This window comes from Archocentrus centrarchus, chromosome 19 (genome assembly GCF_007364275.1).
Source record: "Archocentrus centrarchus isolate MPI-CPG fArcCen1 chromosome 19, fArcCen1, whole genome shotgun sequence".
NCBI lineage: Eukaryota > Metazoa > Chordata > Actinopteri > Cichliformes > Cichlidae > Archocentrus > Archocentrus centrarchus.
The window spans coordinates 5,094,142-5,117,354 of NC_044364.1; the positions used below are offsets into that span (position 1 = coordinate 5,094,142).

The following is a 23,213-nucleotide window of genomic DNA, read 5'->3' on the forward strand; positions in this document are numbered from 1 at the left end:
GAAGGAGTCCGCAAGTGAATTTGACACCAATTGAGTTATCATATAACTGTTATTTTCAGCTACCTTGTCTGCTACTGTGGTCGTAATTTAAACCAATTAAAAGTAAAACTTCAGTGGAAGGGCAGAGGGCGTACAGCATGAATATCAAGAGAATTCCACTTTTGCGAGGTCTGGTGGCTGTAACATTTCGCAGTTCGGACGGTACGTGAATGCAGCACCAAACGGAAAAAAATATGGAGGGTTTTTTTTCCCAGCATTCAGCTGATGTTCACATTTCAATAAATGTGCAAATTCGCTGCTTGTTGTCGAAATAATACTATACTGTTGTCAATGGTCTCATTTTTATCAGATACAATGTAAAACCAGTCACTTTTTGCGAGTCACCTCAAGTTTTAGCGCATGCGTAGTCTCAGTGAAGTTGTTTCAGGGGCACGATGGCTGCGGACAGTACCTTAGTGCTGTCTCTGGTGGAGGAATTTGTCTCTGGACTACAGGACAGCAAGGCCAAAGATGCGGCAAAAGGTAAGCGGCCTTGGTCGCGTTTTGCCGGAGACATTTACAGAGCGGTTCGGTTGAAAGTAATGCCGCTGAGGCTGCAGAGCTGCTCCTCGGGGATGCGCAACGAGGCGTGATGGTTAACTAGCTAACTTAGCGCCGCAACATCCTGTGTAGTGTTACAACCGCACGATAAAAGAAAACATTCGTTGTGACATTGTTTCTGCTCATTTTATCAGCGTAACTGCTCGTTCCGGATGCATACGTCGTGTTTTAATGCACTGTCACTTCACCAGGACTTCTAATTTAATGCTAATCCGCAGTGGGTTAAGCACATGCTGCTTGCTAGCTGCTGTGTTTGTGTAGAAGTATTCTGTCAATGATCCCCGTGGCCTTCAACTTTGAGGTATAACCCGGTGCAACTGCTAGAGTTGATTACGGTGAGATCAGTGTTTAGCACCACTTGACTAAACTTGGCTTTTTTTTATGTTCAGGTGTCAGAGATGGGGAGTTTACAATCCTGCAGCTGGTGGAAGCACTTGGGTAAGCTGTGGTTAAAAAAAATATATATCCACCCTTGCATTGGACTGCGACAGTTAGCGCTTATATTCCTGTGTGATACCAGTTTCCATCTTCATTTCCTGTCCCGTTAAAGATTAAGTCTGACCAGTTCTCAGCCTCACACTCGAGCCAGAGGAGTCCAGCTTCTCTCTGAGGTTTTGCAGGAGTGCTATGGAGAGCTTACAGAGAGAGAAGGTACACCTCTTCTTCTGTATACTTTACTGGCATTGCACAGCTTCACAAAGACTGACACATCCAAAATGTGTCAAAATAATGGCAATTTTACATTCACATTTGTGTTGCAATGGTGCTTATACATGTAAAGGGTGATCAGCTTTCTTCCTGCACTTCTCCACAGTGGAAGTGCTCATTGCTTTCTATGAAAACCGTCTTAAGGATCATTATGTGGTCACACCGCCTGTCTTACAGGGGCTCAAAGCACTGGTGAGTCTTTCTTTGATACATGTCAGTGATTACTCAAAGTTGCAAGTTTTTTCAAAGCTGGAGAAATTTTTCTTGAAGTTCCAGATATGAGCAACATTGTGTGTTTTTATGTGGCCCCTCCTCCCCAGACAAAATCTACAACCCTGCCTCCGGGCTCAGCTGTGTCCATGCTGAGGTCTGTGTTCCAGGACATCCATGTACAGGTGGGACTGTCGTACTGTTGTAGACATTAAAGTTGCAGCAAGTGCGTTTTATGTATTTTTAACCTGCATATTTTGATAGTTGCAATACATAGTTATGAGCTTTGTTGCATCTTTGTTGAACATGAATTATTAAAAAAAAAAAAAAAAAAATTAGAAAGACAACGTAGTCCATTTTACTTTACCAGAGTTGTCAAGATTAGGTTGTTGCTTATAAATCACGTGACATTTCTAACTAATCCAGGTCATTGACGGGTTATGACGTAATACCATGTTGCATTTAAGCAATTTGCAGTGCATTAGATTGCACCGTTAATCAAAGAATTTATGATTAACCAAACAGTTCGTTGCATATGCTTTGTTTTTGAGAACATGAATTCATAGAGATGGAATCATCTAAAAATGTTCCTACTGATAGCTCATGCATTTATCCCCTCTCCCCTTCCCCAGTCGCTGATGCTGACAGAGAGAGCATGTGTCTACAACATGCTTATCAACCTCATGGAGACCAGGGAGGCTGGTAAGAGATAATAGTTTGATTTAGAGAAGCTCAGTTAACAGAGAAAGGCAGCTCTGCTGGAAGAAACAGGCTCTGTTGAAGGCACTGGTGATTTAAAACAGTCAAGCATGAGTTTTAAAAGTCAAATGTGTGAGCAGCTTCCTCATCTCAGGGTGGTAAAGAAAGGCTTACACGCCATCCTTTGTTTGACTAATATTTTGGCATGTATGTGTAGATATAGTGTAAAAGATGCAAATAGAGGGCTGACAGTGAGGTATTGTGTAGAGCTACCAGTGGTTAAAATGGAAATACTGACAGGAGGGATGGTACGCTGGGCCTTGTTCCAGAGAGCAGATTTAAAACGTGTTTGGTTCCAGATTTTGTTCACTCTGAGCTATGATGCCATGATTCACCATGGTGAGGGCTAAATAAAGGGCAAGGCCTTCCTTTTTAGTCCTGTGGATCATGTTGGTTCATGTTTGTATTAACAGAACAGGGGAAATCATTCATTTCCATATCATGTTGTCCACTCATTTATCCAGACTGAATTTTCAATTAATTATTCAGCTTGTTAACCTGACAGGGACAAAATGCAGATTACAGCAAGTGCAGATAACAGTTTATGTACTTGTTTTATTAATCTGACCCAGTAAGGCTGATTTAGGAGATTAGCAGATGTGTGCTGTGTATTTGAAAATGCTGCACACAACATTTTGCGTGTGTGTGTCAGTTAAATAAGAGGAAGTAAATGATTTACAATAAAACGATTAGGCAACTGATAAATCCCCTTAGTACCGATATTTTTGTAGTTCCTGTCTCCTTATTTCTTCCATTTTAATATTTTAATTTCACATGAGAAAATTAATTTTGCACAGTTTTTGGTTGCTGGTCAGACGACAATAATTATACAGACGTGGACGTAGTTGTAGCCTTCATCCATACATTTTGAGGAAGAGGTCAATATTTTTGGATGTGTCGTTCCTTTATCATGGTGCTTCCATATAAGACTTGGTCAGTCATTGTATGAACCTGCATTTGTCTCAGCTGTGTCAGAACTTTATAAAAATGCTTTTACATGATGTCTCCCTGCTTCGTTTTCCTGCAGAACTGAAGGGTTTGGGTGCCGACTTTGTGTTTGGTTTTGTGCAGTCCATGGATGGGGAGCGAGATCCTCGCAACCTCCTGTTAGCCTTTCAGATTGCCAAAAGCCTTATTCACAGAGGATATGATCTAGGTAAGAACACTACAATCTCTTCTCACTGTCGTCTCCTCTGTATTTCTGTCCTTCTCTGACTTTCGTCTCACCCTTTTCCATCACAGCATTCATGAAACTGTAGCTTTCATTCATTTCCCCGTCTGCCACCTCAGGTAAATTCACAGAGGAGCTGTTTGAAGTGACGTCCTGCTATTTCCCCATCGACTTCACCCCAGTAAGTCCCTGTTTACTCAGCTGGTTTGGACTGAGAACTGATGAAAGGAGGAGAGTGTAGCAGACATAAATGTCACCACTGACTTCCTGTGACCTCAGACAAACTCTGTAGGAAATAATAATGCAACGACTGCCTCGCCGTCTGCTCATGAGACACGTCTCTAGGTCACAGAGCATCACAGCTCTCTCTGGAGCAAAATAGGCACAAAGGGTGTCGTGTATGTGACATAAAACATCATGTAAGCTCTAAAAGTAGGCACAGCCATGGTCTTCTAATGTATTAATTTACAGTGGTTTAACAGATGTAAGTTGCAGGAGCTGCATTCAACCTCTTTATCTGTGTGTAGGATTCTGCATGTTTTAATAGACTTTCTATCTCTTCTCACTTTACCCTCTTTCTCTCAACATAACCATCTCTGGCCCATCTCAGCCTGCCAATGACCCCCATGGCATCACCAGAGAGGAACTGATTCAGGCACTAAGGGCCGTCCTCACTGGGACTCCAAAATTTGCTGAGGTGAGCAAGAGTATTGCTTTTCGTACCTGTGAAGGCTCTGTTAAGGGTTTCTATTCTAATATTTGCTGCCCTCTTACAGTTTCTGTTACCGCTCCTCATCGAGAAGCTGGACTCAGACGTTCAGAGTGCGAAGCTGGACTCGCTGCAGACTCTGGTGAGGAGCTCATCTCTTAAAAATGTTCTGTACTTCCAGACAAAACAGGAGCTTATATTGCAGATATAAACATATGACTGCCAGCTGTACAGAGTATGTATGGATAATGAATGATGCACAGCTCATGATTTCCTTAAGCAGGAGACTCATTCACCGCAGCTACAGTGGAGCTGCTGAGAGGCCCAGTGCAGAGAATCATGCAGATGACTTGTGATTATTTTACATTTTTCAGGCTGCTTGTGTGTCACAGTACGAACACAAGGATGTGGCTGAATTCCTGGAGGGACTGTGGACATCACTGCGCAGAGAGGTCTGTTTGAGATCAGTTTTAAAATACAAATACGAACAGTACTTGTGTATTTGGTGTCTTGGCTCTGTAAATAAATATTTTACCATCTTTTAATTTTTTTTTTTTTGGTGTGGGTTGATTTAACCTCTGTTATTAGCTCTTCTTCACCCACTCCACCCATCAGGTTTCTTTTGTAGCATTAAGAGAAAAGGAGGAGTAACTCATATAGTGAAATCTAATGAATCAGTTATATGCATGCATCATAATAACCTTCCAAACTGCTGTTGAGCCACCTACACCAAAGTGAAATGAAACTGTGTGCTTGTTGTGTCATTGCAGGTGTTTCAGACCTCCAGCGAGAAGATTGAGTCTGCAGGCCTCGCTGCTCTTACCGCACTCACTTCCTGTCTCTCTCGCTCAGTGCTCAGCTCTGACTCTGAGGACTCTCTCAGCACATTCCTGGATCTCATTCTCAAAGGTGAAATGCAGCTTTGTTGTATGTGCATGAAAACGTGAAAAAAAAAGGTCAAATGTGCATTTGTTCTGGAAAGAAACAGAAACTAAATGCCAACTAAATTTAGGCATCTATTTGAGTCTTAGCTGTGATTTAGTGTGATAAAGCACTCTCTTGGTTGTGAGTGGATTGTACAGACCTAGATACCAGTTGGTACCAGTTGGTTGAGGGAAAATTAGTACATCCTGACCGGTGGCGAGTGGTTGCAGGAGGTGGCTGGCTGTCACCGGGTGAAATCGATCGCAAACAGGTATACAGTGCTGCACTGAAAACCTCTTTGCAAGTCCTTTGGTCACCAGCATATTGCTTTAAACACTTGTAGTTTGCGTGGAAGATGCTGACTTGTCTGCAAAAGGTTGGATTGAGGGATGTTTTAAGTTTTTATACTTCTTAACTTGTAGTGAAACTGGGAAAAGCACAATGCAAACTGGAAACTGAGAGTATTTGCCTTCAAAATAAAAGCGGCCCCTTCTGAGCTGTGCTGGCTTCAACAGTAAGGTGCAGCTTCTCATTTGAAGTTTGTGGTTTGGTTTTTCTGTGCTTTGGGTTCAGTACTGCTCAGTGGTTAATAAGTGAGTGTCGTCTTCCATGCAAACCACGGATGACTGCAGCAATCACAAAGCAGTTTTTGGTGCAGCACTCTCTTTATTAGTGGTTTCACGTGGCAACAACAGTCAACGTCCAACAACCATTTGCAGACTGGTTGGGGATTAAGCATTTTTCCCTAGCCTCGAGCTTGAAAAAGAAGGCGACTGGACTTTTTGAAGATATTTCACCTCTCACCCAAGAGTTTTCTTCAGTTAAAACTAAAACAGCGCTTCTCAAATAGTGGTGCACCCCCTTGGGGGGGCATGGTGCGCTACCAGGGGGGGCACGTCTGACCCTGTGGAACATGCTTTTTTTTTCTTTTCTTTTTTTTTTTGCCTTACTAGAATTAAGTGTAATTGCACATCCACTACAGTAGGTGGCAGTGGCGCTCTCATTGTGAGTGTGCGCAGTAAGTAATAGCTCTATGTGTACGTTTTTTTTTTTTGCCTACTCACAGCGTAGAGCAGGCTCCACCGTGACTATTTATAGTCGCAGCGGGGGGGTGGGGGCGCAAAAGGTTTTCTTCCCTGGGGGGTGCATAACAGAAAATAATTGAGAAGCACTGAACTAAAAGGTAGAGAGTCCCAGGTCCCCCCTAGTGGGGGTTGTTCCCTTAATCAGTCAAGACTGCATTCTTGAGTTCCCTTCCCAGGCACCTGAACTCCTACTCACACACATGAACAATAATGGGTCAAAAACCAACTCCCAAGGGGACAACCCTCACTTGTCCACTGAGCCCACTGTATTGTAGTGGTGTGCTTCCAGAGTGGAGAAACGTCTCTGGAGTGCCTTCCAAAAATTTGCATTATGGTGAAGATCTAAGGCTGAAAAATTAATCTAATATGAACTGCAAAAAAATTGCAGTTCCTGGAGTGGCCACTTGAGGTTGACTCCAGAAGGAAGTCGATCTCCGTAGACTGCCATGGTAATTCATGAAAATGCATTTTTACACACTGGTACAAAAAGTTTTCTGCTGTTTTTTTTTTTTTGTTTGTTTTTTAAAATGCATTTAGATACTGTTAAAGCCAGGGGTGTGGCCTCCTTGATAGACAGGTGATGTAACAGCTACAGGATCCATCTTTTATTTACAGTCTATACCATTTGGTTGAGAACTGAAGAAGCCTTTCGGATGAGAGGTGAAACGTCTTCAAGAAACAAAAAGAAGTCCAGTCGCCTTTTTCAAGCTCCAGAGACTACAGTCTATAGTCTATTCACCGGTCCTTTTAATGGATGAAAATGCTATGCTTGTTATATGTAGTCATTTTAATTATTAGTCTCTGAGACATTCAAGGAGTCTCGTGTTTTTACTGTATTGTGCGTTTTCAGATTGCAAACATCACCTGTGTGAACCAGACCTAAAGCTTGTATGGCCGAGCGCTAAGCTCCTCCAAGCCGCCTGCAGCGCCTCCGCCAGGGCGAGTCACATCATTACAGCTGCCGTCATGCCCTCTCTCATTGAGCAATATAACAGCCGAACACAGGTAAGAGAGACCACCCATGCCCACTTGTTTAGCTGGTTTAATATGAGCAAGGCTTTTGTCTATTTAAGGATGGGGAGAGTAGAGATTTTACATTTGTTGTATTAGAACTTTCTAGACCATTTCCTTCAATTAACATCTGGATTTTTATGGGGTTTATTTTAATTTTAATAAGTCCATAATCTTTTCCCTCTCTCTCTGCAGTGTTCCCATAGACGGACATTACTGGAGGTTGTGCAGCGATTCATCCATTCAGTAAAAAACTGCCAGTCTTCAGACAATGGTAAATGACTAGACCTGTTTGATATCATCTAGTCACTGCTGCAGCTTATTCCACTAACACCTGAAATTATACTGCCCCAAGTGTTGCTCTGCAGTTGTTTCAGATTTGTGTGGCCTGTAAATATTTGAATCTTCTTGGCTCTGAACTGAGTCAAGCTAAAACATTCAATACAATGACCAAAGAAAGACTTTACTTGGTTGTGGCTGTTGACCTTTAATCAATCTCTTTCTGTGTCTTTACACTGTAATTGTCACAAACCTCAAGCAGTTATCTGTGTTTTTTTTTTTTAACAACACTGTAACTGTGTTTACTTGTATGTGAACAAGGAGACCACAAATTTGACCTCCTCAGTTTCTTGTATCTGCATTTGGTCCCTTCTTCAGATGAGAGTGTATTTTCAGCCTTCCGAGAAGCTCTGTGCAGCATCGTGTTCTCGGCTCTCTCTGAGAGCAACTCCAGTCTGCAGATCACCGCCACCTCCGTGCTCACGTCACTGGCACAGCAAACAGGTGAGATGTAGTAAATGCTTAAAGCTTATAGCAGAGTCACATGTTTGTGTTGTAAACTTTTTTTCCCCTCTTGCTCAGGTCTGCTGGTAGAATCTGATATCGAGCTAGCTCTAGATCATCTGACCAGACTGCTGCTGACTGAGGAGGATGACAGAGTCAGGTGAGCCTTCGTTTTTCCTCTGTCAGCTATTTGATTCCTCTTCATTCTCCACGTAGATGACGTCTCTCTTGTGTTTGTCCTCCAGTCTTTCTGTGGTGGAGTGTGCGGGAGCCGTAGCTCAGCTGCACCCGACAGTCGTCGTCACAAAACTGATTCCAAGACTAAAGAGCGAGATGTTTGCTGGTAAGAAGCTGCTGAATATATCACAGATATAAAGTACAGGAACATGTACAATCACATAGACATTAAATATGATCGTGCTTGCTTCACCTTGTTCTCCCCTCTGTTCAGAGCCCATGAATCAAGACCACAGAGAAGCTTCTGAACTACATTCCCATCATGCAGTGCGTCAGCGGTGTTTGTCTGCTCTGGCTGCAGTGTCCACCCAACCCAGTGTTGTCCAGGAAAGCACACCTGTCCTCCTGGAGGTCCTTAGTTCAGCACACACAGGTAATCTGGGTGGAAAGATGCTTTTCCGGCTTCAAGGACCCGCTCATTTGTTCACAGCTGATTTGTGCGACGTGGTGCAACCTTAGAATCACACATCAACTCGGACTTTAAAGATGCAGATCTTTAAAATTTCATTGGAGTTTGTCCCCAAATACAAAAAGCTGATGGTCAGTCAGGTTAAATGCTGAGTTGTAGGCGGTGAAACGTGTTGGTGTGCTTCGAACAGCACTGACACATCCTGCTCATTTCAGGTAGCGTTAGTTTTTCGGTGGATGAGGTGGTGCTGACGTGCCGCAGCCTTCAGAAAATAGCAGAGCAGGTTCAGGACACCGAGGAGACGGGACGCTGCTTCCATGACGTCGTCATCCCACGCCTGTTGTCTCTGGCGCTCCAGGCTGCACTGCAGGGTGAGTTGAGTTTGAGTTGACCTTTCACTGTTTTACTTTTGTAACATGTGTTTCTGGCAATACTCAGACATTTTGTCCTCACTGTTATTTGTGCGTTTCAGGTGAGGGGTCATCTGGAACTCGCAGTGCTCTGATGGAGGAGGTGGTCCTGTCTGCCATGGTTCCTGTCGTCAGTACTTCCTGCTCCAGGCTGCAGCCCACGTCAGTACTACTCTCATTCATCTCTTCCCCTGATCTTTTTTTTTTTTAATCTGTTGTAACTTAACACATCTCCATAATAAATCTCATTATTCTTATCTGAGCTGGTGTCTTAAGATATCCAAGTGTAGAGATATACTAAGCAAAGTTGCACTTTTGAAGCTTTTACTTGCTGTATTTCTTCTTTTGTGCCACAACCTCTGATCTAAATATATCATTTCCTGTTTCACACTCTCTCTTTTTTTCTATTTGAGTCTCTTTGATTTGTTTGCACAGTGTACTCTGACAGTTTTGTGGCGTGTGTGCGGCTTCCTTTCAGGCTGGCGGGACAGACGGCGTCGAGAGCTGTGTCTCTCTTCCTGGACAGTAATGTCTCCTTTTTGCCCGACAACTCCTTTCCTTCACACATTCAGCTGCTCAAGGTCCGTTTTTGTATGTGACCACATACCCGTTAATGTATTAAATATTCCCGATCATCTAATTAGATTTTGAATCTGACCTAATATAAAGGTTTTTTTTTTTTTTTTCTGATTGAACAAAATAGATTGTAAGAGGGGAAAAAACATATGAATGAAATATGAGTGCTTTGCCATTATTTAGCTCCAGAGAAAGAAGAGCTCTCAGTATTGAAAGAACATTAATGCCATACTGCATCACTATCATGTCATGCTTTAGTTGAAAAGTGTGATTGCTTTTCTTAGAAGCAGCAGGGGGATTCCTGGAGCCTGTCCCAGCTGGTTTGCCTGCTTATGGGCTGTGTATGCTCGTTACCTCGCAGCGTGAGTCTCAACTATTCAGATTTCAATTAAAAAACAAAAACCTTTATAGGAAGTGTATGCTGAGCTTTTCAAAGCTGCGTTTTTGAAAGTGTTAAGTATCGTTTGTGTAGGTGGAGGTGCCCCAGATCGACAAGCTGTTGTCGGCGCTGGAGGAGATGAGCTGCACCTGCAGCCACCCGCTGTCATACACGTCTGCTGCGAAGTGCTTTGCAGGCCTGGTCAACAAGAAGCCACAGGGTCAGTTTGCGTCCCGATACGAGTCGGCTTTTCTGTTAAATCCGATTTATTAAAGCAGTTTTTGTTTCCTCGTCAGGCGATTCTCTCGACGGCCTAATTCAGAGGACGATGAAGAGAGTTTGCAGTGAGCTGGACTCCCCTTCCTCCTCTGTTCGCACTCAGGCCTTCACGCTTATGATCTGGGTAAGAGTGACTCTGTGTCTGTACTGCTCGGTGCATTAGCACAGTTGGTGCATGATGCTGAACAATGATGTAGTTTTACTTGTTTTACTACATGCTTTATGCATCCTTTTATGAGTAATACTAAAGTTGCACTTGTCTCCAGGTTGCCAAGGCTTTGCTTCTGCGATACCACCCTCTGTTCACAACACTGACTGACAAGGTAAAAACAGTGAGCAGCATAAGGTGGATGCTGTGTCATTATGGTGGATGGTGCCTTTACATTTTGTCTCCCTCTGTGTTCTGCGCAGCTCTTCTCTCTCCTCGATGATGCTGATTTGGGTCCGATTGCCGCGGACGGCTTCTCTCTGCTGATGAGCGACTCCCCCGACGTGCTGAACCGAGCTTGCCACGCTGATGTACGCATCATGTACCGCCAGCGCTTCTTCAGCGAGAATTCAGCCAAGCTGGTGCAGGGCTTCAACGCTGCACCACAAGGTAGTGGGCACCAGAACAAGGACATGGACTTCATTAGCAAGAAGTCCATTAATATTTAGAGCACATGCATCTTTACACCCATACCTTTTTTGTATGGAGGAGCCAGAAAGGAAAAGAAGGAAGTCCTGTGATTAAAACGTTTTAAGCTACTGGATGATGATGAGTTTGTTTGTGTCTCCACCAGAGAAGAAGTCCAACTACCTGAAAGCTCTGTCTAATATAGTTAATAAGCTGCCCAAGCAGGTTCAAGTCACTGAGCTGCCAGCGGTGAGTAACACACAGCAGCTCTGGTCCCTTTTAATAAATGACTCAAACTAATGAGTGCCTGTAATCATTAAAAAGTTGTGTTCCTGTTTCTGTGCAGCTCCTTTCTTTGCTGCTCGAGGCCTTGTCGTGTCCTGATCAGAGCATCCAGCTGTCAACTCTGTCATGTCTGGAGCCCGTCCTCATTAACCCACCGCAGGTTCTCATACAGCAGCTGGAAGCTTTGGTCAACAGGCTGCTGGCTCTCATCTGCAGTCCAGCCATGGTTAGTGAGATCACTGCCCACACAGTGAGTCAGAATACTGTCAGCACAGGCTGAATGACAGCACTGCTCGAGGTTACAGTTACAATGTTTCTGGTATTTAGGCTTTCATAGAGCAACTTACAGCATTGTCTCCACTATTGGAGAGGATCAGGTCATAAATTGACTCACAATATTTCCTTTCCTTTGCAGAGTGTGCGGATTGCTTCGCTGTCCTGCATCAGTGCTCTTTCCCACTTCCCTGTACATGAGGTAAAACTTCAGATGTTTGAACACTTTGTCGAGTTGGTATAAATTCTTCCATTTTTAACGTCAGTCCCTCGTTGACCCACATTAAAGTAAAAGCTAAATTTAAAGCCAGTTTGTCACAAAGAAAGATTTTCCCTTTTTTTTCAGTGTAATAAATGCAGATTATTCAGTGACGCCGTTTTGGTGAGCTTGTTTACCTCAGAGTTGTTGTTATTGACTTTTTTTCCTTGATCAGTGTCTTTCTGACTTTTTTTTTCTATTTATTTTAAATAAGTCATTTCTGCAGGAGCGTGGGAAATCTTGTATCCAAAGTGTAATTTTAACACATTATTGCAATCTTTCTTCTGTCCCTGTGTGATTTAAGGTGTTGCCGTTTCGGGCCCGAGTGCTTCGAGCGCTGGCCAAACCTCTGGATGACAAGAAGAGGCTGGTGAGGAGAGAGGCAGTGCAGGCCAGAGGAGAGTGGTAAGGACCAACTATTCCTATTAAATATGGACTCATCTGGAAGGACAGTCAGGTTGTAATTGTAATTTAGGGGTCTCTGTGCATATATTAATGTTACTTTAACTCTTTTTCTGGTCCTGTGAATCTTACCGGGATGTAAACAGGTGCCATAGCACTCAGTGAGCGTGTGTTTATAGTTACTTATCTCTTATTTGCCCTTAGGTTCCTCTTAGGAAGTCCTGGGGGAAGATGATTTCCACCTTAATTGCCACCAAATTCCAAGTACCAAGTAGCAACGCTGTCCACTCAACAGCGCTCTCTCCTCGGGTAAACTCTCCAGCGCCCTCCATCTTCATGGATCTTCCTCCCCCCACCCCCCCCCCACCCCGTACTCTAACCCTGGCCGTTTTCTCCCCCTTTATACTGAAATCCTTTTGTTTTAACTGTCTGTGTTTTCACAAACTAAATAAGACTGTACAGACTGATGCACATAAGTGTGACTGTGGACCTTAGCCTAAGTGAAAAGAATGAAATGAGTGGTCTGTTAATATGCAACACGCCTCATGTATCGTATCATATATCACTGTCCTGTTGGCACAAACTGTCATGTGAACTGAAATGACTTCATTTTGGTCGGTAAATACTTAAATGTGAAGCGCTACAGTAAGGCCACGATCCTAATTAAATAAGGGACATTGGCTTTAGATGTTTGGTCAGCTAATCTTCTTTCAGTTAACAAAATAACAAAACCAACAAAGATAGTTTTGTGTTTCTTACCACGTCCAGTTTAAGTCCTGAAATTCAAAAATGGCTCAAATGTAGCTGTACTGTTCTGAGGTCACGAGCATCTGTCAGTCTGCACATACGATCTGAATATTTCCTGTATAAAGAGACGAGCGATTTCTTCACTGCGTATGAAGTGCAGATGGAGCCACGCTGAACCCAGCAGGCTGACAGTGTCAGTGTGAAGCCAGTACTGCCTTGATGCTTTTTAAGTGCCAGCCAGAAACGCGCGTACTTTTAGGAAGAAAAGCATCCTCTGTGTGCGTTTGTGTGTGTGCGCCACATCTGCGACATCATTGAAGAATTTTCGTGTAGTCGCCGTGACGACAGTAGTTAAGACGCTGCGGCTCGCACCTGCACCTTGGAGCCGCTGCTCCTCCAGCCCCACAGCTGAGACGCTGATGAGACCTTTTTACCTTCTGAATGTAACTCAGCAGCAGCTGGTTTGCTTGATTTGTGCCACACTGATGTTGAGAATATGAATGTGCCAAGTGTTCGCGTATCAAGCGCTTCTTAAAGCTTCCACGTTTTACAGAATCAAGGATCTCTTTGGGTAAATGTACTCTGAAGTTCAGATTGTAAGTTATGTGAACCACATGTCAAACATCTGTTATATTTGTTCAGATATTGATACTATAATCATAAATATCCTTTCAGTAAGGTTGGCTGACTTTGGACCTCACATCAACTTATGCCAAGGAAATAAGACAATATTTAAAATGTCTAATTTAAGATGTCATTAAAACCTTTGTTTACACAGAAAAATCTCATTTCTTTTAGTCTGAATATGATCACCTGAAAATGGAAACGCGTCAACCAAGAAATATCAAAACCGTGTTTTATTTTAAAAAGGTGGGATAAATGAAACCGGAGCACAGCTCCCAACATCATCACAGCTGGATGTCTGTTTCTATGGCAACTGCAGAGCCTACACAACCATCATGATTTCTGACGTGAAAAAGGAAAAAAAAAAACCCTGAAAGATGGAGTTATATTTCACAGTGTTTGATTCACACGTTTCAAGGCTGAATAACAAAAACAAGGCACACAACCACTTCTTCACCAGTGTGTAAGTTACTGGGAAATGAGTTGTGTAGCTGGCTTTTCACTCATCTTTGGCCAGTGGTCCCTGATGTTACCAGTGGACTTTTTTTTTTTTTTTTTACATGTAGAGTAGTCGATATTAAAAACATTTTTCAATCCAACACTTCTTAAATAAATCAGAAATTTTCATCTTTCATGATCTGCTTCCTCATAGATCCCCTCAGCCCACGCTGACAGTTATTCTGGCCAAACTACACAATTAAAACTCCAAAGACCTTTTAAAGAAGAAGAAGTTGAGGCTCAGAGCCAGAGATCAATACAGTCTCAGCTGTTAACGGTGCCACGTTCTGCACGTTTATCACTGATGAATAATAAGCACGTTAACGTTGGCACGACTTATTTTATAAGCTAACAAGTCAGATTTAGGGGAGCATCTGCAGCATGAACCAAGAGTAGAAGTTTACTGTAAATAGGAGGAAACTTTAAAGTTGTTTCTGCTGACTTGTACGGTGGCCCTGAAAGGTCAAATGCACTGCAACTTAAAAAAAAAAAACAGCAAATGGAGAAATGCTGCAAAAACCGCACAAAACAAAATGGAAGCTGAAGAAAACATTGTGGGTTTTTCTGCTGATATGATAGTGCCACACCCCACCCATCTCACATACCTGTAAGAAAAACACAATTATTCATGATCTCTTCAATAAAGGCTAGGTGAATGAGGCTTTACAAAGACGCTGGCCAGCAGCATCCATGAGTCTACAGTCACAGGTTAGTCTCACAGGTGGAAAAGTGACAGGTGGGCCTACGAAGTTGAGACACTAGCAGCTTCTGTTTCCCCCTTTCTATCGGTGGCAATACAGACACAGCAAAAGGCTCGTGATCTGTGTAAATGCACTGCTTCTTCCTTGCCAGTGATGCTGCTTGTAGCACAAATGCAGGTTAGAAGTTTTTGATGTGGTACAAAATTGATATGAAAGGCTGAAGGTCAGATGGCCATGGGGTCTCTCCTGGTGAAGGTGCAGTCCCACATGATGCCGTCTCCGTTGGGAAGATGGCTGGAGGGTAAGAGGACCCGTGTGATCCAGTGACTGAGGAAAAAAAAGAGCAGATGACACAAATTGTGACAGAAAACAATGAAGGACTCACAAAGCTGTAGTCTTTTGAAGGGTTACAGCTGATTTTACACATCAGATCGTTGTGTTTGTTTGAAAGAAACCCCACATCAAGACTGTTTTCACCAACTTACAGAAGTGCTTTTGTCCTTCACAGCCAGAACAAGGACAACTAATAGAACATGACTCAGTAAATACACTAAACTCACTGAGTAACTGGTCAGTAAGAAAACCACAAATCCTACAGTAACACCAACTGCATCACGTGGACACAAAGACCGGCAAGCAGCTCCTCAATTCATGCCAACTTTCTTCTGACTGGTACTCAGACTTGATTCTTTTACTTCAGTAGTAAAAAGAACAATTTAGGTTGTTTTGACAAAAATAAAAAATTAACCTGTGACTTCTGTTCATCTCTCTAAGTGGAATACTTGCACATAATCATTCAAGAACCGCAAAATCTGAAGCAGTGGCTGAACTCACCTCCTCTTCTCCACACCAAACAGTAGCTTCCAGTTGTTCATTTTACCGTGATGATACGGATTTCTGAACACCTGATTTGGAAGAGGAGAAAACAGGATTTTCAGAGACTGTTGATGAGTCTGGATTTTATTCTTGATCTCTGATTGATCTCTGCTGAGCTTCAACTGGTTTGTGTAACAAAAGACAAAACAATATAAAGCTAAACAGATGCAAATACTTTACCAACTTGGAATTTTATTTATAATGGAAGCAGCTATGGCAAGTCATTTATACCTTCAACAGAGTACATTATACATTATGTAAGTTACAGAGCAGGGCTGCTGAGCGCTGAGGCACACAGTTTCAAAACACCTCTGGCATTAACATCAGCACAAAAACTGGGATCTGGGAGCTTCATGGTGTGGGTTTCTATGACTGAGTGGCTCCTATAGGCAGTCCATGGCCCAGTACTTTATACTCCAGCTGACTTTGTATAGGAGTGAACACACCTTTTCCTTCTCCTTTAATCTTTTGGCTTCTTTGCAGTTGATGTGCCGCTCTATGCTGGTTTCACCTCTACTGATAAGTATGGCGTGCCACAGGGTGAGTCCTCCCAGAGCAACTGCCACAGAGCTGCAGGGAAGAAGTGGAAGGGGCATATTACAATTTGAATTATATGAATGATGTTATGAACTTTCTGAAAACATAAAGTGCCTCCCACCTGGTCAGCACCCAGAGGAAGAGGACGCTCTTATGGGCAGTGGTTTCTCTAAAGCTGTAGTCCGGAGGAGGGGTCTGATAGTAAGTCTGAAGGAGACAGGAAGTGCAGTTAGTGTCAAACTGGGCAGCATCCACAGTTTTAAATGAGAAGTTCAGGCAGAAAAGTCTTTCCAGAACCTTTTTGTTCAAACTACAGCCGCAAACTGCACAACCGTGCACGTGCAGAAGGAAGCACGCATCTACAAATGATGACAGGCTGATGCTCGTGACAGTCCCCTCCTCTCGTTCGTCAGAGTGTACATTCTCATTTAATTTCCTTTCAATTCAATTTAATTCAATTTTATTTATATAGCGCTAAATCACAACAAACAGCTGCCTCAAGGTGCTCAACAATAAGACAAATGCCTATGAGCAAGGGAAAAACTCCCTTTTAACAGGAAGAACCCCCCCCCCAGCAGCCTAGGCCTATAGCAGCATAACTAAGGGGTGGTTCAGGGTCACCTGATCCAGCTCTAACTATGAGCTTTATCAAAAAGGAAAGTTTTAAGTCTCATCTTAAAAATAGAGAGGGTGTCTGTCTCCTGAATCCAAGCTGGAAGCTGGTTCCACGGAAGAGGGGCCTGAAAGCTGAAAGCCTCCCATTCTACTCTTAAGTATCCGAGGAACCACAAGTAAGCCAGCAGTCTGAGAGCGAAGTGCTATACTTGGGTGATACGGGACTATAAGGTCTTTAAGATATGATGGGGCCTGATTATTCAAATCCTGCCCACCTCAGTTGAGCGTGGGAGCTGCCAGTTTAAAGATCCATCCATCTATTGTTTATTTACAGCCTCCTGCTATATTTTACGATCCTGGGTGTCTGATGAGTTTGGCTATTGGCTAACCACTCGTCAGATACAAGTGGTTCAGTAATGTGCATCCCCTGGATAACCCTCCTTTCTGACACTTTTTTTTTTAAATTAAAATAAATATTTTATTCAATATGACCCCAAATGAGAAAAAGTGTTTACAGAGGTCAGGGCTGTTCCCAAAGATGTCTACAGTGCCAGATCCCTTTCTGCAAGCACAGGAGTCGCCCCTTGGTGGGCATTCAAAAGAATGCAAGTTTAAGACACCATCTTCTATACTTTTATATATCAACACTACACAAAAGATACACCTTTGCATTCTCAATCGTAGCTCTTCCAGCAACCTTCCTCTTGGCAGAGACGAGGATGAGGAAATTAGAGAAACAAGTCCGGTGAAACAGGGAGTAAACATTGCAGGCATCCTACATCAGCTAACGTCAGCCAGCTGCATGGTTGTTTTAGTTGGCGGATGTAGACAGAAGGAGGAAAATAGTTCCTACATGAAACCAGATCATGATTTCAAATGACGGCTAGAAATCACTAAAGGCCAGGAAAAAAAGTACACTTGGATTTTGTGTTGAACTGCTCCTTTACCATTAATATCCAAAGCCTGCAGTTTTCTGTTTACCAGCTGGCACACTTAATCAGAATAAGTATGAAGGCAGAAGGTGCGGATCATTTTCAGGTCTCCTGTTTCTCGTGTTGTTTGTTACATGAGCTGACATTTTGCCTTCATACTATACTGACAGGTGCAAAACATTTCCTCATAGCTCCTCACTTAAACCATGCAGAGCAGCAGCATTACTAATAACTGGAAAAACCCAATTAAAAGAGTCGTGTCATAATGCATGTAAACTAGACTGGAACACCGAGATGTGTTTATGGGATGGCAGTTGCCAAGATGAAAACTCCAGCAATCTCTCCTCATCCAGCCTTACCTCTACAGCGTTGTAGGCGTCCAAAAACATGTTCCTGCTGCTGATGCTGCAGTAGATGCAGCCCATGGTCATGTAGAGGCAGAAGGAGAAGAAGTAGCGATGGTTGAAATGGCCCACGCAGTTATTCAACCAGGCTGGAAAAGTGCTCAGTTCAATATGTACAACAAGGGGAACACCAGAAAACACACAACTCTTAAAACATGAAATAAAAGTTCATTTTCATGCACTCCACTTTGAGTTTTTCCCGGTTAGAAGGATACGACAGTGGTGGTCCATCTTCAAAACACACCTGCAGTATAATATTATAACATTTTAGAATTATTTTAACATTATGGGGGGAAAAACATTTGAATCATGTGCCAAACTTACACGTTGCAGATACTGCAGTGGTGCGTCCTTGGTGGTTTTGGAATGATGCATTTCTTACAGATGGACACAGAAGGAATATGACTTTTGTCCTGATTTGAAAAAAATTATTCAGGTTATCTTTGTTTGATGATCTGAAACATGTAAGTGTGACAAACATGCAAAAAACAAAGAAATCAGGAACCGCCACTACGTCAGCTTCTGGGGGGTCTGAAGCCTACCTTCGGTGGGTGTCCTGGAGAGGTGGTGGTCGCCTTGTAATAATGGAAGACCACCATAGTGAGAAGCCAGTGGCCACAACAGAGGTGCCACGCAATCCAGTGTGCAGGGTACGTGCTGACAATTGTGGGTATGACAAACAGGTAGACGATGACCACAACTGAGGATGTCAGCAAGGTGACAAGACACACAAACACCTGGCCGGATGAGAGAAGAAGAAAGATTAAGGAAAGAAGTAGCAGGCGTAGGAATAAAAGAGGAGGGAAGTGAGCTTACCACTCCAAACCAGTGGGTCACGTTGTCCACGATCCAATAGACCGGTTCAAAAGCACAGTCCAGCAGAGTGTCTGAGTCGGTGAGACTGTTGTAATACAGGGACCTGAGCAGGAGCTTGCCGTAGCGCCACAGCTCCAACAACCTGCCGCCGATCCACGCTTTGGTACCCCCGCCTTGGCCCCCCCTCAGTGTGCGGCACAGCCAGCACCAGCGCAGCCCCAGTCGCATGGCTCGGGAGAGCTGCCACCTCCAGGTGCTGCTCATACGCATGCCACCACCGCTGCCTCCTCTCCTACACACTCTGCCTTCCAAACACACGCAAACACACAAACACACAGACCAGCAGTTTGAAACACAGGCCGCGTAAAACAGCAGCTCCTCATAACGCAGTCTGATAGACATCGAGCTTTCCATCGCTGCAGAGTGCCTGCAGAGAGCTCCCAGTATATTTGAAAAGGCGGCCAACAGGAAGAGTGGTGAGCTTTATACAGGTGAAGAAGGGCTTCCATTCCCAGAAAGTGTTCCCTTTCCCGAGAAAACACTCAAGCAATTTAAGTACAGTGACAACATCTCCTGTGTGACATATGCCCATTAAAGCAAACAAGGACAGGGGCTATCAGGTAAGGAGCTACGCCCGCCAGCCCCTACAAATAAACTTCTCCTGTTAATAATTGAAAGCAAATCTTCATCAGCGGGCCAAAAACCTCTCAGGGGGAGATGCAGAGTGGTAACCTTATAAGAGGGAAACGCAAAGGGACGTCTTAGGAAGGAAATAAAGTGGCCATCTGATCCTGGGGCCTCGTGTCATGAAAGTGAGTATTGGTTACACAGATAAGACTTGTTCAGGTTCTCCAAAATAGGATGACATTAATAATGAGAGCTAATCTCTCATTATTTACATTTAGAAGAGGACATCCAGCAGCTGGGCTTCCCATTAGACATTAAATCAGACCTATACACATACATATCGTGACCTTTCTATAAGAAGTTTTTTTTGGCAAAAAAATTATTTGTTTGGTTATTTTTTTTGGCCTAATTCATCATATTTTCGCTGTTTGTTTCATTTTTGGGGGTGTTTCTGAAAACCCTGAAAACAAATGACACAGACCATGATTTTAAGAGGGTGTAACATTAAATACACTGTACTGCCAAAAGTATTTGGTCATCTGCCTTCACACACATATAAACTTTAGTAACATCCATTCTTAATCCATGGGGTTTAATATGATGCTGGTTCACCCTTTGCAGCTATAGTAGCATCCACTCTTCTGGGAAGGCTTTCCACAGGTTCAGGAGTGTTTATGAGAATTATTGACCATTCTTCCAGTCGTGCATATGTGAGGTCAGACACTGATGTTGGATGAGAAGGCCTGGCTCACAGTCTCTGCTCTAATTCATCACAAAGGTGTTCCACTGGGTTGAGGTTCTTCCAAACCAAACCGGTTCATCCATGTCTTTATGGAGCTGCTTTGTGCACTGGTGTGCAGTCATGTTGGAACAGGAAGGGGCCATCCCCAAACTGTTCCCACAAAGTTGGGAGCATCAAATTGTCCCAAATGTGTTGGTATGCTGAAGCATTAAAAGTTCCTTTCACTGGAACTAAGGGGCCGAGCCCAACTCCTGAAAAACACCCCCACACCATAACCCCCCCCTCCACCAAACTTTACACTTGGCACAATGCAGTCAGACAGGTACAGTTCTCCTGGCAACTGTCAAACCCAGACTCATCCATCAGATTGACAGACGGAGAAGCGTGATTCATCCCTCCAGAGAACACGTCTCCACTGCTCTAGAGTCCAGTGGCGGGATCCTTTACACCACTGCATCCAACGCTTTGCATTGTGCTTAGTGATGTAAGGCTTGGATGCAGCTGCTCTGCCATGGAAACCCATTCCATGAAGCTCTCTACACACTGTTCTTGAGCTGATCTGAAGGCCACATCAAGTTTGGAGGTCTGTAGTGATCGACTCTGCAGAAAGTTGGTGACCTCTGTGCACTATGACCCTCAGCATCCACTGACCCCACTCTGATTTTATGTGGCCTACCACTACATGGCTGAGTTGCTGTCACTTCCATTCATTTCCATTTTGTTATAATCCCACTAACAGCTGATTGTGGAATATTTAATAGAGAGGAAATTTAATGACTGGACTCTTTACACAGGTGGCATCCTATCACAGTACCACGCTGGAATTCACTGAGCTCCTGAGAGCGCCCCATTCTTTCACTAATGTTTGTAGATGCAGTCTGCATGCAGAGGTGCTTGGTTTATACACCTGTGGAGATGGCCAGGTGATTGGAACACCTGTTCCTTGCAACAAAAAATAGACCTGCAATAGAAAAGTATTTGGAAGAAAAATATAACAACATTAAGTCCATGCATCCCCCAATTTTTTCAACAAAAAGAGTGATAACAGCAGCAGTGAAGGTGCTGTCACAGTTTTAAAAAGAATTTGGACACAGCAAATTTCCAGAAGCTAAGATGTTTATTGTATCATTAGAAAAAAAAAACAAAAAAGGCAACAAATCCTCTCTTATGAGTTGATGCAGCCAGCAAACAGATTTGTTTGAAAGTGCCTTCATTCAGTTTCTGCCAGTCTAGTGATTGTCTAACGGTTAATCTGTTTCAGCCCTGAATGAGATGGAAAGTCAGACTCTGCTTGAAGTTAAATTCATAACTTAATACATTTATAAAAGAAAAACACCTTTCTTTGACAATAAACAGAGCTAACACAATTTCTGTTTGTGTGACAAGCTGAACGAGTCGTATCACTGCACAGGCAGGCTGGTGGGCGTCTGAAGGGTTTTTAAAGGGCATAATATTAATGTTCATGGTTTGTACCTGACAGACAGGTGTGTGTGTGTGGGGGGGGGGGGGGGGGGGGGGGGGGGGCATGTGGGAAGAAGCAGTCTCTATGGAAACCCACTGCTCTAAATCTGGTCTTAGAAGAAAGGAAGGTCACAACCTGACAGTCTCACTATAATAGGCTTTACTTTGTCCTCTTCCTCTGCACTGTCTCTGAGTCACAGAGGAGGAGGAGGAGGAGGAGGAGGCACTGTCTGACATTTTTCCCTTGTAGACAGTAACTTGCCTTTTTTTTAATGTTTTTCAAGTAACTACTTGGATTCTGATTAATCAAACGTGGATACTGACTGAAGATAATCATTAGTGTAGCCCTGTCTTAATTTTAGTGACTGTGATGTAGCCCAACAGTTGTTTGCTTACTATTGATCGGGCTGCTGGACGAAAGGGTTTACAGCCTGCACGTCTTCGCCTTTAAGTCAGAAACCTGCAGCAAACTGAGAATCAGAGTCTGAATCTTTAGCATCTGTAACATCACCAAATTAATAACCACTATAACAAGTGCAAAAGCAGCTGCTTCACTGGATTTTCATCCCACCTTCATTCATTTCTTATTCTTGGCAAGTGCTGAACAAATAGCGTCTCTGAATGGGAGTTCACACTTATGTAAGCTGAAGTGAGATCTCATAACAGAAATGTCACAGGACTCTCTTTTAGGTCATCATTTCGTCATATGAGTCATTCATTCTCCTCAGACTCCATCACAGTTCACCGTTCAATTACACTTTGTGTGACAGCACCAACACAAACACAACTTCGTGTTCTGCTGTATCTGCTACTGACTTTAATGTTATTATATTGTAGCCACGTAAGTGTTTAAAAAGCACGTTTTCTACAATGACTGGTTATGGCTGAGACAAAACAGTATTACCAGTGTACACATGAATATAGCAGATTGACTGAATTATGTAGGGTGACTCTTTTTTGCCCTTTTTTTTATATAGGGTATTTTAGAGGACCCTAGAATTATGTCTACTGTATCCAAACAGTCAGATATGTCACATTTTAACGCTAGCTGGCTAACTGCAGCCGCTTCCATGCCCTACCCTTACCAGTTCGTTTTAATAGAAACAATTTGCCGCCTGGGCCAAACTTAACAACAACAGACTGTACCTGGTCAGGAGAACTGGGCGGAGAAACCTACAGGACCACGGTCAGGTCATGGTTCGGCTGGACTGGATCCTGCAGAGATCAGTGCCACCGGCAGCGAGCCTCACAAAGATCGTATATTGTTAGATGAGTCACTCAACAGCAGCAAAACTAGTGTGTCTCTGGACTCTGTTCTGGCTCCTAAACTGGACTGCCAGCGAAATATCTAGAAAAGGATATTTTTAAAGATAATGTGCCAGGAGTTGACAGCAACCGTCGCAGGCTGAGTAAACTCGGTGGCGTTACATAGCGGAAACTCAGCGCCTGAGATGTTGTTCCAAAGTGGAACCTCCTGTCTGTTTCCTCTTCCTCTCCTCTCAGCGGTGAAAGGTCGTCAAAAGCACGAAATGCATTCTGGGAAATTAA

The 23,213-nt window shown here is 43.3% G+C and overlaps 2 protein-coding genes across 6 annotated transcripts; one reads left to right on the plus strand and one right to left on the minus strand.

The window, feature by feature from the left end:
- Positions 1–334: 334 nt before the first annotated feature.
- Positions 335–13,604, plus strand: mms19 (MMS19 homolog, cytosolic iron-sulfur assembly component). 2 transcript variants are annotated; one of them, XM_030754636.1, is made up of 31 exons: positions 335–522; positions 990–1,038; positions 1,151–1,251; positions 1,415–1,500; positions 1,629–1,703; positions 2,151–2,220; positions 3,305–3,433; positions 3,568–3,629; positions 4,059–4,145; positions 4,225–4,299; positions 4,532–4,609; positions 4,928–5,066; positions 7,017–7,171; positions 7,373–7,451; positions 7,835–7,960; positions 8,039–8,120; positions 8,206–8,303; positions 8,412–8,570; positions 8,822–8,977; positions 9,079–9,178; positions 9,495–9,597; positions 9,883–9,954; positions 10,065–10,191; positions 10,268–10,374; positions 10,517–10,573; positions 10,662–10,848; positions 11,033–11,115; positions 11,213–11,377; positions 11,567–11,626; positions 11,988–12,088; positions 12,290–13,604. In XM_030754636.1, the coding sequence occupies exons 1-31, from the start codon at positions 435–437 to the stop codon at positions 12,318–12,320; spliced, it is 3,087 nt and encodes a 1,028-aa protein (XP_030610496.1). In that variant the 5' UTR covers positions 335–434; the 3' UTR covers positions 12,321–13,604. The 2 variants fall into 2 exon arrangements, with proteins under 2 accessions (XP_030610496.1, XP_030610495.1); XM_030754635.1 differs by having other exon boundaries at positions 346–522; positions 9,877–9,954.
- Positions 13,605–13,674: 70 nt separating this feature from the next.
- On the minus strand, positions 13,675–23,117 carry zdhhc16b (zDHHC palmitoyltransferase 16b). Of its 4 annotated transcripts, none has more exons than XM_030754638.1 (10): positions 22,812–23,117; positions 18,836–19,136; positions 18,562–18,756; positions 18,344–18,432; positions 18,235–18,263; positions 17,975–18,108; positions 16,190–16,275; positions 15,978–16,101; positions 15,490–15,560; positions 13,675–14,982 (listed from the first exon to the last, which is right to left on the minus strand). In XM_030754638.1, exons 2-10 carry the CDS (start codon positions 19,103–19,105, stop codon positions 14,880–14,882), a joined length of 1,101 nt encoding a protein of 366 aa, XP_030610498.1. In that variant the 5' UTR covers positions 19,106–19,136; positions 22,812–23,117; the 3' UTR covers positions 13,675–14,879. The 4 variants fall into 4 exon arrangements, with proteins under 4 accessions (XP_030610498.1, XP_030610499.1, XP_030610500.1 ...); XM_030754639.1 differs by having other exon boundaries at positions 18,836–19,140; XM_030754640.1 differs by lacking the exon at positions 22,812–23,117 and adding an exon at positions 22,062–22,145 and having other exon boundaries at positions 18,836–19,140.
- Positions 23,118–23,213: the final 96 nt, after the last annotated feature.